Raw genomic sequence first — 15,431 nt, 5'->3', positions numbered from 1 at the left:
TTGCAATGAGACTTGAGTTTTATAACTTTAAATGCATTTGGACAGATGGATTGGCAGTAAATTTGAAAAACAAGAAAAATCTAGTGATTGAAAGGCACCATCATGTTTCAAACTCAACCACCCCAAAGAAAAATGAAGTCAACATTTCCACTGCACTAACAAATGAATTATGATATTTCTTACTTTTTTATTTACTTATATGTTAATTACAAGATATAAAATATTTTTGGGGGTCCTTCCAAAGTGGGAGCTCTAGGTGGGCGCCTACTTAGGCTACCCTTAGGGCCGGCCCTGCGCCTAGGTGCCTAAGCGGGACCTAGGCAGAAGTCTAGACAGACTAAACAAATTTAAGTAAATAAATGTATATTTACACTTAAAAAATATACTTTGTCTTTAAAAAAATATATACTTATATTCTAACATAAGCACAACAATAACCATTCTTTAATATTTACGGGTACCCTTTTATTATTATAAAGATTAATTTTTTTAACTTTTTATATTGATGGCTGATTCTAAACACAAAGCATTCTTTTTTTCCCTTTCTCTTCGTCTTCCCCATCTTTTTGCAGGTGAATCATAGTTTCTCTTCGTCTTTTCATTTTTTTTTTTTTTTTTTTTTTCAGTTTCCAAAATTTAAGATCTAATTCTAGGCGTGAGTTACGAGTCATCGTTTGATGTTGGGTGTGTGGGTACGGGTTGTGAAGGTATGGGTTATATGGGTGGCGGGCAGCGGATCGTGTGGCCTTGATGGCCGCATGCCTCATTGCCTTCTTCTAGGTGGTGATTGTTTGACTCCTGAGCCACCTAGCCTCCACCACGACCGCCTACATTGCCCAGCGGCCGTCTAAGGCCATCTCTAACCGAAGGCTAGTCAAAGGGTTAAAACTGGTCTCGTTTTAACCCTCTGATCCTTCAAGATATTAATATTTTAATAAACAGTACATAATCATATTTGTCTCCATCTTTAACCGATGGCCAAAGGGCCAAACATAATTTATTATTTAAATTTAAAAACTACAACAACTTAAATTTAAAAAACTACAACTTATGTTTAAAAACTACAACTTAAATTTAAAACTACAAATTAAATTTAAAAACTACAACTTGGTTAATATTATTTAATGTTGTTTCATATTGTTTAATGTTGTTTCATGTTACTTAATTTAATTTAATGTTGTATAATGACTTAGGAAGTTATAGGAAAAAAATATAATTTAAAAAAAAATATGAGACAAGGAAGTTATAGAAAAAAAAATAGAAGTTATAGGAAAAAAAATTTGTAAAAAAAATAAAAAAAATAATAAAACTGTAAAAAAAAAAAATATCCAAAAATACCGGCTAGCTGATGTCAGCTAGCCTTTATTTTTTAATTTTTGACCTAACATTCATGTCGGATATAACCGACATCAATATAATATATTACTGTCGATTATATCTGACAGGAATGCTCAAATTTCTAGCTCAGCCCGGGGCTGGCTGGATTGGACCAGCCGATTGGCCCTTTAGCTCTTTCAAATTTCGTGGTGCCCAAGAGCCCTCTGGCCTAGCCCTCGGTTGGATACAGTTCTCGAGCGTTTTTCGGCCCTCAGACCCTTTGGATCCTACGGTTAGAGATGGCCTAACATCTGCCTCAGCTCCGCCTAATTGTTTGCCGATTTTCTCTCCAATTTTGGCCTACTTGGAAAGGTTGACCATCGCCTAGCACCTAGATGCCACCTAGGCAGCCGCATAAAGCACAAAACATTGCTATGTTGTAGTCTACTAAGAATTATATTGTTTTAATATTGTACAAGGTTGTAATGCTATGCTTTATTTTGCATTTGAAAGTAAATTATTGGCGTTAAACATAGAATTTTATTTTCAAAGAACAAATTTGCAAAGTTTATGCTTAAACACAATTATAAGGAATAAAAAAGAGAACATATGTGATTAGTAATCGCCATTGTTCAATGAATAAGTAAGACAAAGAAAATTAATGTTTAGAGTGAATAATAAAGAACATTCAACTGTTTTACTCCTGCCACTGCTGTTGCACTTTCCAAACGAATGAACTTGCACTAAGTATAAACTTTAGACTTCATTGACCCTAAGTAGCTTGAAGTCTTAATCATTAAAGTGTTCTTGTGGGGCTCTTAATCATTAAAGTCTTAATCATTGACCCTAAGTAGCTTGAAGTCTTAATCACTAAGTATAAAGTTTGGACCTTCCTTTTCTCTCCTCTGTGAGAGATCTTCCCACTGCATGTAAGGGTTTCTCTCTCATTTTGTGAGAGAATTTTAACAGTCGCAATTTCTCACCATCCCTCCCGTTTCTTCAATTTCCCCATCCGATTGCCGTTTTGAGAGTCGGAGGCTTGGAAATTTTCTTTTCACTTCCTGTGTTCTTTTCATACCGTAGTCCCCATCTTACAAACCCTTTTCCTCAACCTCACCCCTTCTATATTTCCATTACCAACTTGCACATCAGTCCATTTCAACCATGTTTTTCCCCACCATCTGCCTTCTCCCTTACCCAAAAATTAGATATTAAAGTTTTGGACCTAATTTGGAATTTCAATTTTTATACTTTAAGATTTGATTTTTGCTTTGGGTATGCTTGCCACTTTTTGGTTGATTAACTTGATTTTGCTATGCCTTGGTCTTTGTAGACCCACTATAGTTTTGGATCCTTCATGGTGGCTATTTTGGTGGTTGCTAGCCGGAGACAAAGGGCGTGAGACTGTTTCTATTTGTTGGGGATTAAGGTTTTTCCGGATGTTTTTACTTTTGGGCTTATTGCTTTTGATGTCTTCTTGTTTTCGTTTGTTGCTGGTGCCCCTCTTAGTTCTTCTCACATTTGTGGATTTCACGTCTGCGGTGGTGGGTCGGGCTTTATGAGAGTCATGTTTGACTTATCTTTTGATCGCTTGAAGATGACGCCTGTTGCTAGTTCCGGTTGGATGCTACAATACCATCTTTTACAGATCTCCCGTCGAGACTTCAGTCTCTTCTTTGGTTCATCGGTTTCTGGTAGCGACGGTTGCAGGAAGATTAAAAAAGTTCTTTGCCTTTTGCTTTTTCTTCTTATGGGTTCCAATTTCTGTATTGGCCCAAACTTCTGTTTGTTTAGAAGGTCTTTTCTTTTCTCCTATGCTTGCTTTTGATTTTGGGCTTCCTTTCATGTAATCTAGCTTTGCTGGTAATGAAATTATCCTTGACCCCCCTCCCAAAAAAATAAGAAAAAACCTTTGACATCCCAACTTATCTAGCAAACTCCTTAAATATTGGAAAGAAAGAAGATTATCTCTCCTCTTAATCTCTTTTTTCCTTCCCTTCCTTCTTACTTGAACGATTACAATTAAGTCATGTCAACATCTTATATTGATTTTTTATATAAATAATAAAACAAAGAACAAATTGTAAAAAAATAGGAGTGATGGGATAAAAATAGGAGGGAACAGAATTTCACTCCTAAATATAGGCCTTTAAAGCATCTCCAATGGGAGCCTTATCATTCATTCATGAGGCTACCACATTTCCAGCCTTAGCGAGAAATTTAATCCCAATGAGCCGAAAAATAGGGCTAGATCCACCACTTGGGCTAGCAACTTCCTTTCTTGGGTAGTATAAAATCGGGCTACATCTAGCCCAAAAAAACAGTGGGTTCCACAAAAAAAAGTAGCAACCTATGTGAGCAAAATTCTATCACTCTCACTCCACTTGCAAATACACTTATACTCTCCTTTTATTATTTTTTAAATTCTTTTTTCTCACTTATTTTTCTTGCAATTTGGCTAATTAATAACTGTTTTAAATTTCATAAGAATTAAAAATTTCAAATTGATTTAATGTTTATGGGCATTGATGGGTGAAATTTTCAAATATATATTTTTTTTCAATTGTATGGTACTAATTTACAAATTGATGCTAGGTAAATTATTTTGTTATACATGAAAATCAAATTATTTCAGGAGACGAAGTGAGGGTTTATTTCTTTCAATGAATGAGTTTGAGAGAAGAGAATCTAATCTAACAAACGATATATAAGTAATGAAATCTAACTTTGTCACAATTTGAACTTTTTAGGCTAAAGTATTCATAAAAAAATTTCAAGATAGAACATCCAAAAATTAACTTAAGAAAAACTAAAAAAAAAAAAAAAATCATCGCTTAATTAAATTACTATATAAATAAATATATATAACCAGATATATAGTCAGAAGAAATTAGCCCTGAAAAATAGGTTGTGTTTGTCGTTTTCGTGTAACACTTGTTATCTTAATGGGTTGTGTCGTGTCACATTCGTTATCTTAACGGGTCCTTAACATTTCGGGTCACTTTACCAAACAGGTAAAGTGACCCAACCTGTTAAGAAAAAAAAATTTCTTAAATTTGCACATACCACACATTGCCACATAAATGTTACTTCAAAACATTAATACACATGTCGTTTAAGTACTACATCAAAACATTAATACACATGTCGTTTAAGTACTACATCTACACTCGAAAATAAGAGCCTAATAAACAAACATCCATACACTACTAGCCTATTACAAAATATTAAATGTGCAAGGATATGCAAAATGAAAGAGTTTTTGTTTTCAAGGTTGTGAAGCCTTTCTCAAAAGTTTAAACCTTGCCAATGGAATTCAAACCTTGCATGTTATTACAAAATCCTCAATTTTCATCGATCATCATGAAATAAGATTTTCTAGCATCCACTAGTGTAAATATTTTAAATTGAAGATCGAATTCATTCATTGTATTCATATAGGGTCAAGGCATGTAGCTGTAAAAAAATCATCAAAATTAGAGTTAAAATAACCGTTAAATCGTGATTTTTTGTTCATAACCGTTGAAAAGATTTGTCCATCTACTTGACCTTTGAATGTTTGTTTTTGCGATTTTTTGTGACATCCCACATCGTCCAGGGGAGTGATCCTTAAATGTATATTCCCATCCCTACTTAGCACGAGGCCTTTTGGGAGCTCACTGGCTTCGGGTTCCGTAGGAACTCCGAAGTTAAGCGAGAAGGGGGCTAGAGCAATCCTATGATGGGTGACCCATTGGGAAGTTGCTCGTGAGTTCCCAAAAACAAAACCGTGAGGGAATGGTAAGCCCAAAGCGGACAATATCGTGCTACGGCTGTGGAACGAGCCCGAGAAGTGATCCGCCCCGGGCGGGGATGTGACAATTTGGTATCAAAGCCTAACCCTGGTCGCGTGTGTGCCGACGAGGACGTCGGACCTCTTAAGGGGGGTGGATTGTGACATCCCATATCGCCCAGGGGAGTGATCCTTAAATGTATATTCTCATCCCTACTTAGCATGAGGCCTTTTGGGAGCTCACTGGCTTCGGGTTCCGTAGGAACTCCGAAGTTAAGCGAGAAGGGGGCTAGAGCAATCCCATGATGGGTAACCCACTGGGAAGTTGCTCGTGAGTTCCCAAAAACAAAACCGTGAGGGAATGGTAAGCTCAAAACGGACAATATCGTGCTACGGTGGTGGAGCGGGCCCGGAAATTAATCCGCCCCGGGACGGGATGTGACATTTTTGGCATATGTGATCTTGAAGCATATACAAACAAGTTTGACGGTTGGATAGTTGAAATTAGTTTCGTAGAATGCGTATCCCATCAAAACAATAGATTCACTAAAACTTAGAGTTTATTTATACTTTCATTAAGTATAACATAAGATTTTGTGGTATCCACTAGTGTAAATATTTTAAATTGAAGATCGAATTCATTCATTGTATTCATATAGGGTCAAGAAGTGCAGCTGTAAAAAATCATCAAAATCGGAGTTAAAAAAACCGTTAAATCGTGATTTTTCGTTGATAACCGTCGAAAAGTTTTGTCCTGTTACTTGATCTCTAAATGTTTGATTTTTTCAATTTTTGGTGTATGCAATCTCGAAGTATATACAAACATGTTTGACAGTTGGATCGTTGAAACTAGTTTCGTAGAATGCGTATCCCATCAAAACTATAGATTCACTAACACTTAAGAGTTTATTCACTTTCATTAAGTATAACATAAGATTTTGTGGTATCCACTAGTGTAAATATTTTAAATTGAAGAACAAATTTGTTCATTGTATTCATATAGGGTCAAGGAGTGTAGCTGTAAAAAATCATCAAAATCGGAGTTTAAATAACCGTTATATCGTGATTTTTGTTGATAACTATCGAAAAGTTTTGCCCGTTACTTGATCTCTGAATGTTTATTTTTTGCGATTTTTAGTGTATGGGATCTCTAAGCATATACAAACAAGTTGACGGTTAGATTGTTGAAATTAGTTTCGTAGAATGCGTATCCCATCAAAACAATAGATTCACTAACACTAAAGAGTTTATTCATACTTTCATTAAGTTTAACATAAGATCCACTAGTGTAAATATTTTAAATTGAAGATCAAATTCATTCATTGTATTCGTGTAGGGTCAAGGAGTGTAGCTGTAAAACATCATCAAATCAGAGTTAAAATAACCGTTAAATCGTGATTTTTCGTTGATAATCGTCAAAAAGTTTTGTCCCATTACTTGATCTCTGAATGTTTGTTTTTTACGATTTTTGGCGTATGTGATCTTGAAGCATATATAAACAAATTTGACAGTTGGATCGTTGAAATTAGTTTCGTAGAATTCGTATACCATCAAGTTCAATGGTATGTGTGTGTGTATATATATTTATTAAGTAGATTTAAATTTATTTATTTTGTACGTATAACACTTAAGAAATTGAATAATATGTATATTTAAGCCGATCCAATAGTCACCAATATTTAATATTTAATTTAATATATATATATATATAATTATTATAACTTTTAGGGGTATAAAATTGTTAAATTAATATATATATATATATATATAATTATTATAGTATTTTTTTGGGGTTATAAATTATAAAATTAATATTTTGATTATCGTGTATCGTGTTACCCATGTGTATACACGAACCAACCCGTTATCTTAACAGGTGCTTATTAGGTTACCTGATAACGGCCCGATTCGTTATCGTGTCGATCCGAACTTCTGTTAATTTCGTGTCGTGTCGTGTCAGGTTATCGGGGCGTGTCAGGTTATCGGGTCGTGTCAGAAATTGTCAAGCCTAGAAGAAATGGAGGAGACTTCTCTACCCTCCTAAGAACACCCCTTATGAAGGCTTTATCCTCCATGAGGCTACCACATTTCTAGCCTTAGCGAGAAATTTCATCCCAATGAGCCAAAAAATCGGGCTAGATCCACCACTGGGGCTAGCAATTTCATTTACTGGGTAGCATAAAATTGCCCTACATCTAGCCCCAAAAAACAATGGTCCTACAAAAAAAGTAGCAACTCATGTGAGCAAAATTCTATCACTCTTCCTCCACTTGCAAATACACTTATACTCTCCTTTTATTATTTTTTAAATTCTTTTTTCTTATTTTTCTTGCAATTTGGCTATTTAATGATTGTTTTAAATTTCATAAGAATTAAAATTTCAAATTGATTTAATGTTCATGGGCATTGATGGTTGAAATTTTCAAATAATTTTTTTCAAAATTGTATGATACTAATTTACCAATTGGTGCTAGGTAAATTGTTGTGTTATACGTGAAAATCAAATTATTTCAAAGGGCAAAGTGTGAGTTTGTTTCTTTTAACGGATGAGATTGAGATAAGGGAATTTAATCTAACGAATGATTCATAAGTGATGAAATTTAACTTTATCACAATTTGAACATTTTAGCTTAAATGGTTCACAAAAAGAAAAGAAAATTTAAGATAGCACGTCCAAAAATCAACTTAAGAAAAGTTAACACAAAAAAAAAAAAAAAATCATAACTAAATCAAATTACAACATAAATAAATATATATAGCTCCATATAGAGCCCGAAAGATATAGCACTCATTAGGAGAGATTCTTTTATAAAGACATAAAGAGCCCCTCACTAGACTATATCCACCACTTTTCCAGCTACATATAGAGTCCCTCATTGGGGATGCTCTAATCTCTCTACCATTCAATCTCTTACTATTTGAACGGTCACGGTTAAGTCACGTTAACATCTTATATTAATTTTTTTTTTATAAAGATAATAAGACAAAAAAATAATGTACGAAAGAAAGAGATGGAAGGGAATGAGAATAGAATGGTAGAAAAACCTATTAAAAAAGAAATAACCCTCGGGAAGAGATTCTTTATTTACTACCGACATCACAACACAATAAATCATGACACCTTGAATGATCCGTCTCAATCGGACCTGCAATAAAAAAAATAGAAAATATGTTCTTTTAACACTATTAGATTTGGGTCCTCATCTCCGGCACGTGTGACCGACCTCGATTAAACTACAGAAAACCCACAAAACACCAATACGTGGCTTGTGTCTGTAGCAAAGCACAAAGCAGTTGTGTCGTTTGAGGTAATGGCAGAGCCCAAGGGCCTCCAGCCACTCACGCACCTGACTAACCTGACCGCACCGCTGGACTGGGGGGTGTTAATCCACCTTGACACGCTTAAGGCAAAATCCGATACTTGTTCGTCTCCTGCCACGTGTCCACTTCTTGCCATCCTATAAATGCAGCACCAACACTCTTCAATCTAGCTCGGAAAACTGAACTTAAACGCTTCTGACTACTTCTTTTGGCAACCAACCCGATTTATCCATCCGAGTTTTTTGCTTCAGTTTTCAAGTTCTCAGTGCTTTTGTTGGACACCACCCCCCACCCAAAAAGAAAAAATGGGAAAAGCTTGGACGTTTCTTACCCAACTTCACACAGTTGCTGGGTAAAACTTCATTTTCTTGCTTTTTTAACATTTAATTTTTGGTTCGATTTTCTTTCCAATTTTTGTTTTTTTTTCTTCTGGGTTGATCAGTTATCTGACCCAAAAATTTCTTGACAATTTATGCAGGCCAGTGCTGATGTTGCTTTACCCTTTGTAAGCATCTCTCTCTCTCTCTAAGTTTATTTCTTTTGATTAATTTGATGAAACCCAATAAGTAGATGAAGAAGTATTAATTTTTGGTTTTTTTTCGGTAAACAGTATTAATTTTTGGTTTTTGTTGCAATGGGCATGTATGTTTATATGATTTGAGTGTAGATATGCATCAGTGGTAGCCATAGAGAGCACATCCAAACTAGATGATGAGCAGTGGCTTGCCTATTGGATTATTTACTCTTTCCTCACTCTCGTGGAGATGTTGCTCCAACCAGCCCTCGAGTGGTAAGAACAAATTAAGAAACTTATCCATTTCGTTTTCAATTTTCAATTTTTTCGTTTTCAATTTTCAATTTTGGTTTTCACTTTCTTTGAAAACCGAAATGGTTATCAAACGGGCTTTTGTTTTAAGTTTATCATAATTTAAGTTTGTTAGTTTGTGATTAAGTTTGTTGGTGGTGGAATATTTGTAGGTTACCAATTTGGTACAATGTGAAACTTGTGTTTGTGGCATGGTTGGTTCTGCCACAGTTCAAGGGGGCAGCTTTCTTGTATGAGAGATATGTGAGAGATCAAGTCAGAAAGTATGGAGGGTTTAATAACCATCCCCAATATAACCGTCCCCAATCCAGCAAAACATCCCCCACTGGCAAAGCAAAGAACTCGTTTGTGCAGTTCATGAACCCCAAGACTGTGAGTTGTTCTTAATTTCAAGTTTTGATAATATTTCATTTTTCAAAGATTCTCCCTTGATTTATTCAATTTAAAAGCTCGTAAAAAAATATGGAGTGCGAAAATCGAATTCTTATTTTAATTCTCAAATGGGCCTTTTCTTTTCTACTTTTACACCTTTTAAGATTGATGTTTACGATTAATTATTCTAATTAATCCTTGGTTTGGTTAATGGCTAGGAGGAGGCTTATTGAAAGAGGCAGAGTAGCATTCTAATTTCCTTGAAAAAATAAATTTCCCTAGCTGACTGGTGTGGATGAGTGCACTGATTGGAAGTTCTTCAACCTTTGCTTTCTTTTCTTACACTTTCGGCCTTTCACCTTACTTGTTTTCCATGTACAACTTCTAAAGTAGATGACTTTGATGCTCCTGTGTTCCTTCATCTGTAGTGTATAAGATCTCCACTTAGTGATCATTTCAATAGTGTGTAATGTATGACTTTTATTCAGCTCTTTGTACGCTACTTGGTCGATAATAATCCACCGCCTAATTTACTTTAGTCTTGATTGGACGTGAGTTGTTTGTGCATGTCTATTATGATTCTCTCTCATTCTCTTTTCTATCTTCTCTTCTAATAATTTCTATTTTTTTTTTTATAAAAAATTAATATAAGATATTAACGGTGATTTGTTCAAATATAAAAAAATTAATATAAGATGTTAATGTGATTTAATCGTGACTGTTCAAATAAATAAATAAAAAAAGCAAAAGAAAAAAAAGAAAAGGAAAGAGAATCTTATTTCCCCTTCCGGACCCTTTCACACAAATAATTATGAAACAAGAGAAACTCATTTCTTTCACACAAATAATTATGAAACAAGAGAGACTCATTTTCTGGGCCGATGTTTCAACTTTCTACGTCAGATCCAATTCCAACTTTCAACTCACAGATAATTATGAAACAGAAATAGTTATGAAAAGGGAAACTTATCACAATAAAAGTATTACCGTGTTGGTGTTTCAAATTAATATTTAGTATGATACGTTGTATTTTGTCACATAACTATCTGTCTAAGTTGAAGTACCGTACTAAATGATATTTCACTTGCATGAAAGTCTTGTTACAAAGTAGGAAGGGATTGAAAAATTTTAAGTTATCTTTAATATTTTGAAAATTATTATTGACACTTTAAAATAGTAATATTTTTATTAAAAAAAAGAATTTGCAAATAAAAAAGTCATCGTTTTTCTGATTTTCTTAAAACACTAAATTATGTTGCTGAATAGGGGATGAGAAACATTTATTGGATACACCAAGTGCCAAATGGCCCGATGAACCTGCATTGTATTACTGCATTCATGAAAGAAAATGTCTTCAAAGTTTGAACTTGAATTTTTTTCTAAGAACACTATTGTGCCAGGATAGCACCAAATCAATTGAAACCAACTCAAGCTAACTCATAGATAATATATCAAATGAAATGAAAGAACAAAATATAAAAGACACCAACAATTTAATGAGGTTCCTCAACAGTCAGTATAACTGGAGGTTCTTTAACAGTCAGTGTAACTGGAGTATGTCCTCGGAGCAGTATGAGCTCACCCAATAATCCACTATCAACCAAATGAGAGTTTACAAAGTGTTGGCAATCTCACAACTCAAACCCCAACACATCCAATAACTCTCACTGAACAAAGAAACAAATAGAGAAAGAAATACAGTGAGTAATTTCTTCTCTATACAAAGTTCAAAGCTATTACAACAACTAATACTTTGATGAATGATTGCTAACAAAAAAAAGAAGAGCACTTTCTTCTTCTCTTCAAAGTGGAGCTGCGGCACCTTTTCTAATTTTTGCTTCTCTCAAAACAAATGGCAGCAGCTGCTGCCTTACTAAAACCCTAGCCACCTCACGTGGCTTGCACATATGGGCTAAATAAAAGGACCCATTGAATGGGCTGCTGAGATGAATTAAAGCCCAATAGAATTTGGACACAAATCCAACAAACACAACTTTTGTCACCAAATTGCCTTTTTAAGCACACGGACCAACCCACTTATTTGCAAACAGACTGATATCTCGCTCGACGAACAGCACAACCACCACATACGACCAACAGAGGGCCGCCGGCCGATGGGACACATCATGCATATGCCCTCCTCTCTCGCGTACAGAGGTCTTGATTTTTACACAGCTAACTTTTAGGTTGAAATGGAAAACGTACAGTTAGGCTTTGGCTATTGAATAATTAAGTTCTTTTAGTTTTCGTGGCAGTTCCTTCCCAGTCAATACGTGGTTTGCCATTTCCTGCCTTTTGATTTCCATGTTTAACAGGTTTGCTTGGAAAAACTTACTGTTACTAACGTGATATTTTACCACATTGTAATTGTATCTTGTTTTGCAAATTTTGTTTACGTATCATTAGTTGCACAAAAAAGAGGGCGATCTAGTGAGCATGTCCGAGAGGATGTTGCTAAAAATATCGTGAATTTATATTAAACAAAAGCTTATTTGGTTTGGTTTGGTTTGGTTTGTAGAAGTTTTGGTTGTGAAGCACAGCCCCTAGTTGCTAAACAGCTTTTTTAAGTCCAGTAATACTTCTCTTCTAGGTAGATGTCTAAGATTAAATTGATCCTCCTTTTAATTTTATTTCGGAACCTACGCGTTCGATCTTCTTCTGTCGAACAATTCTTTTCCATTCGGCCTTTTATTGTCCAAGGCGTCGAGATTTCAATAAAACAGCATGAATTTTATTTAAAAAACCGAAAAAAAGAAAAGTTTCGTACCTTTGACTTTGAGCGTGTTCTTTGTTTGAGAAGAAAATGAACACAAAAGCATTTTTGTTTTGAATTTTTTTTTTTTTTTTTGTCAAATGAGATTATTATTACAAAAAACACGTCTTACAACATAGGCTAGTAAGGCACAAAAACCAAACAGCTTCCGCCACCACATCCATCTCCACCCTCTAAAACACGTCCATCGGCCAATTCCCATCCTCCATGCAGTTGCGACTCCACATATGCCACCTCCAACCCCGACCTGCTACCAGAGCACAAACATAAACAATGGATAATCGACAACCAAGTGAACGGAGCCAACTATCAGTATGAAGTTCGTGGATACCGCAAACGACACTGCTGGAATAACCGACAGACAACAAGGATATAGTGGTGATGGTTGTTACACCCGTGCCAGTGTAAACACCGAAACTCTACACACAATCTCCTTAGGAAACATGGCTGAAGATCAGATCAAAGATGAGCAGGGAAGAGGTATACCTTCAGGAGTAGAGGAAATGGGGAGACCAAAGTGAAAATTGGGAAAAGATAGCAGTAGAGGCAGGGAGAGAAGAAGGAAAAGAGAAAAGAAAATACACGGCAACCAACCCCAACCGAAGCTAGGGTCGGTGTTATCGGAAAATCTCAAGTTCGAAAGACTTATAGGCAATGAGAAATACTCTCAGATTAGAGAGAAAGAACTCTCACCGTACATAGAGAATACGAAATCACAAAAGCTTTTTTTATTAGAAAAATAATTAGGGCTTGTGGGTAGTTAAACTGAAGTGGTGAGGTGAAATTAGATGGGTTGTGGTATTTATTAGAAAAAATATTATACATTGTAGAACAAAGACTACTTTCGACCAAACAAAAAATCCCACATAAAAATGTTTGAAAGTTCTTGTTTTCTCCTTCTACGTTGCAAGATGCACCATCATGTGCACTCTTACTTTCGTTGGCAATTAAATGATCACAAATTATTACAAGAAAACAGAAAAGAAAGAGAGAAAAAAAAGGAGTAAAAAGTAAGAACCAACGACAAGGGAAGGAAAGGGGAAGTAAAAGACCCTACCAAATCGGCTTCGAAGCCACACAAGACTTTCAACTTCTTGTTGGGTTCCATGTGCTGAAAGGCATTAGTCTACGTTTCATTATGCTCAAAATCCATCAAATGGGTTTTTTTTTTGTGGTCGAAGGATACTTCCAAGTTTCATTGAACGAGAAAATCAAGGGAGTTATGTGTGGATTGTGAACCCTATGTTTGAAGGGCACGTTGTAAGATGTACATTATATACCCAAAGGATAAAAAAGGAGAGATTTTGCCAAGTTCTAGGTATTCAAGTGGTATTCCAATGACATAGTACAAGTGGAGGAAATGATATACTTTTCGTGTCCCTCCATTTGTATTATTACATATAGAGTACCAGCTTGAATACTAGACACTTTAAAAAAGAGAACTTTAACGAAAAGCTCTCAGTACTGTTTATTTTAAAGAAAACCATATTTTTACACTAAAAAGTCAATCATGATATTATTCACTTTACCCTTTATTTTGTCCTTATCGTTAAAACTCAAAATTTATCAAATCATTTTCATTAGTTTTTCTTTTTAAAAAATTGAAAAAAAAAAATAAAAAAGGAAAGAAAAGAATCTTGTCAAATTTTGAAGAGAAGCTCACATGTATCTAGGATATTATGGTGGCGCTTATTTCAAACTACCTGCACACTCACATATGTTTAAGTTTTCTGACAATGCTTATGTGGTTGAGTGAAATACCACCAGTGGTATCCCCTATTAGGGAGAATAACAAGTCATCCATTTCAGTTACTGTTATATAATGTGTTAAAACTAAATGTAATTAGTTGTGTTAATGGTTGTGATTAGTTAGAATAGTTATGAGATTGGCTAAGGCAGTTAGGGGTATCTATGTAAATAGCCAAAGCCTATATATATACATATATATACATATCTATATATATCTTCATAGTGTAGAATTCATTATTCAGTTAATACAATTGAAAACTTACAGAGGAAGTTTTCTATTTTAATATAGTATCTCGCTATTTTGCTTAACAACATCGATTCATCCTTCCGCTCGATTGTATCGATCCATCAATTCTTGTTCTCATTCTCCTCTAATTCTTCAATTCTTCATCTCTGATCTATCTTGCATCTTGATTTCTGCAAGATATGACGGCTCAATCGTCTTCGCCACTGACTGGATCGTCTTGTCTGTTGATTCAAAACGCTAATTCCTCTTGCAATCCAAGTCCTCTAAATTCCTACACCTCTCTTATGATTCACAACATCGGTAGCATGGTGCCAATTAAGCTAAAAGGTCAAACTATATGCCATGGTGCGCACTGTTTGGCCCAATTTTCAGGTGCTACAAGCTTCTTGGCATCATTGATGGTACTGAAGTCTATCCACCACCATTCTTGCCCGATCATACCATAAACTCTGCCTTTGAGGAATGGTATGAAAAAGATCAAAATCTTTTGATCTGGCTTAATTCCACGCTTTTTGAAGAAATCATCCCTTTCACGGTTGGGGTTTCATATTTTTTAGAGCTCTGGGTGAAGCTTAAACAGCGATTTGGTGGAATTTCAGAGGCTCACATCCATCAATTGTGATCACTCCTTCAATCAATTCAGAAATGATCTCACTCAATCTATGAGTATCTTTAAGAAATTAAGGAAATAGCAGATTCCATGCAAGCAGTTGGTGCTTCTGTGTCCGATCGCAATCTTATAGCAGCCACACTTCATGGATTGCCTAATGAATTCGAGTCTTTCATTGACTCTATCATGCTTCGGTTGTCTTCTACATCCCTTGATGAACTCCATTGACTCCAACTCACTAAAGAATTGTTTATGGCTCGATGCAAAACTATCAGCTCATCTTATGCAGCAGAGCCTTTCCAAGCTTTCTTGGTGCAATCTCAACCCCCTATACTACCCACTCCATCTGTGTTTGCTGCTCAGCACCAACTTCAATTGTGGCAACAACCGAAGTCTAACAATCGTGGTAAAAACACTTGGGGCAATTTCTTCTCTGATATAGGC

General features: G+C 35.3%; 1 protein-coding gene across 2 annotated transcripts; it reads left to right on the top strand.

The window, feature by feature from the left end:
• Positions 1-8,559: 8,559 nt before the first annotated feature.
• LOC137712811 (HVA22-like protein e) lies at positions 8,560-10,110 on the top strand. Of its 2 annotated transcripts, none has more exons than XM_068451978.1 (5): positions 8,560-8,762; positions 8,889-8,915; positions 9,078-9,200; positions 9,389-9,608; positions 9,830-10,110. In XM_068451978.1, exons 1-5 carry the CDS (start codon positions 8,716-8,718, stop codon positions 9,839-9,841), a joined length of 429 nt encoding a protein of 142 aa, XP_068308079.1. In that variant the 5' UTR covers positions 8,560-8,715; the 3' UTR covers positions 9,842-10,110. The 2 variants fall into 2 exon arrangements, with proteins under 2 accessions (XP_068308079.1, XP_068308078.1); XM_068451977.1 differs by having other exon boundaries at positions 9,827-10,078.
• The last annotated feature ends 5,321 nt before the right edge of the window (positions 10,111-15,431 follow it).

Source organism: Pyrus communis, chromosome 13 (genome assembly GCF_963583255.1).
Source record: "Pyrus communis chromosome 13, drPyrComm1.1, whole genome shotgun sequence".
NCBI classification, from domain to species: Eukaryota; Viridiplantae; Streptophyta; class Magnoliopsida; order Rosales; family Rosaceae; genus Pyrus; species Pyrus communis.
The sequence above is the reverse complement of the archived record's forward strand: the minus strand, read 5'-3'. Positions and strand labels throughout refer to the sequence as shown.

Bases quoted from the DNA above. Each gene is read 5' to 3' on its own strand.
- LOC137712811 (XM_068451977.1), top strand. From the start codon at position 8,716: ATGGGAAAAGCTTGGACGTTTCTTACCCAACTTCACACAGTTGCTGG. The intron at 8,763-8,888 runs GTAAAACTTCAT...CAATTTATGCAG, and splicing joins CAACTTCACACAGTTGCTGG to GCCAGTGCTGATGTTGCTTT. The intron at 8,916-9,077 runs GTAAGCATCTCT...ATTTGAGTGTAG, and splicing joins CTGATGTTGCTTTACCCTTT to ATATGCATCAGTGGTAGCCA.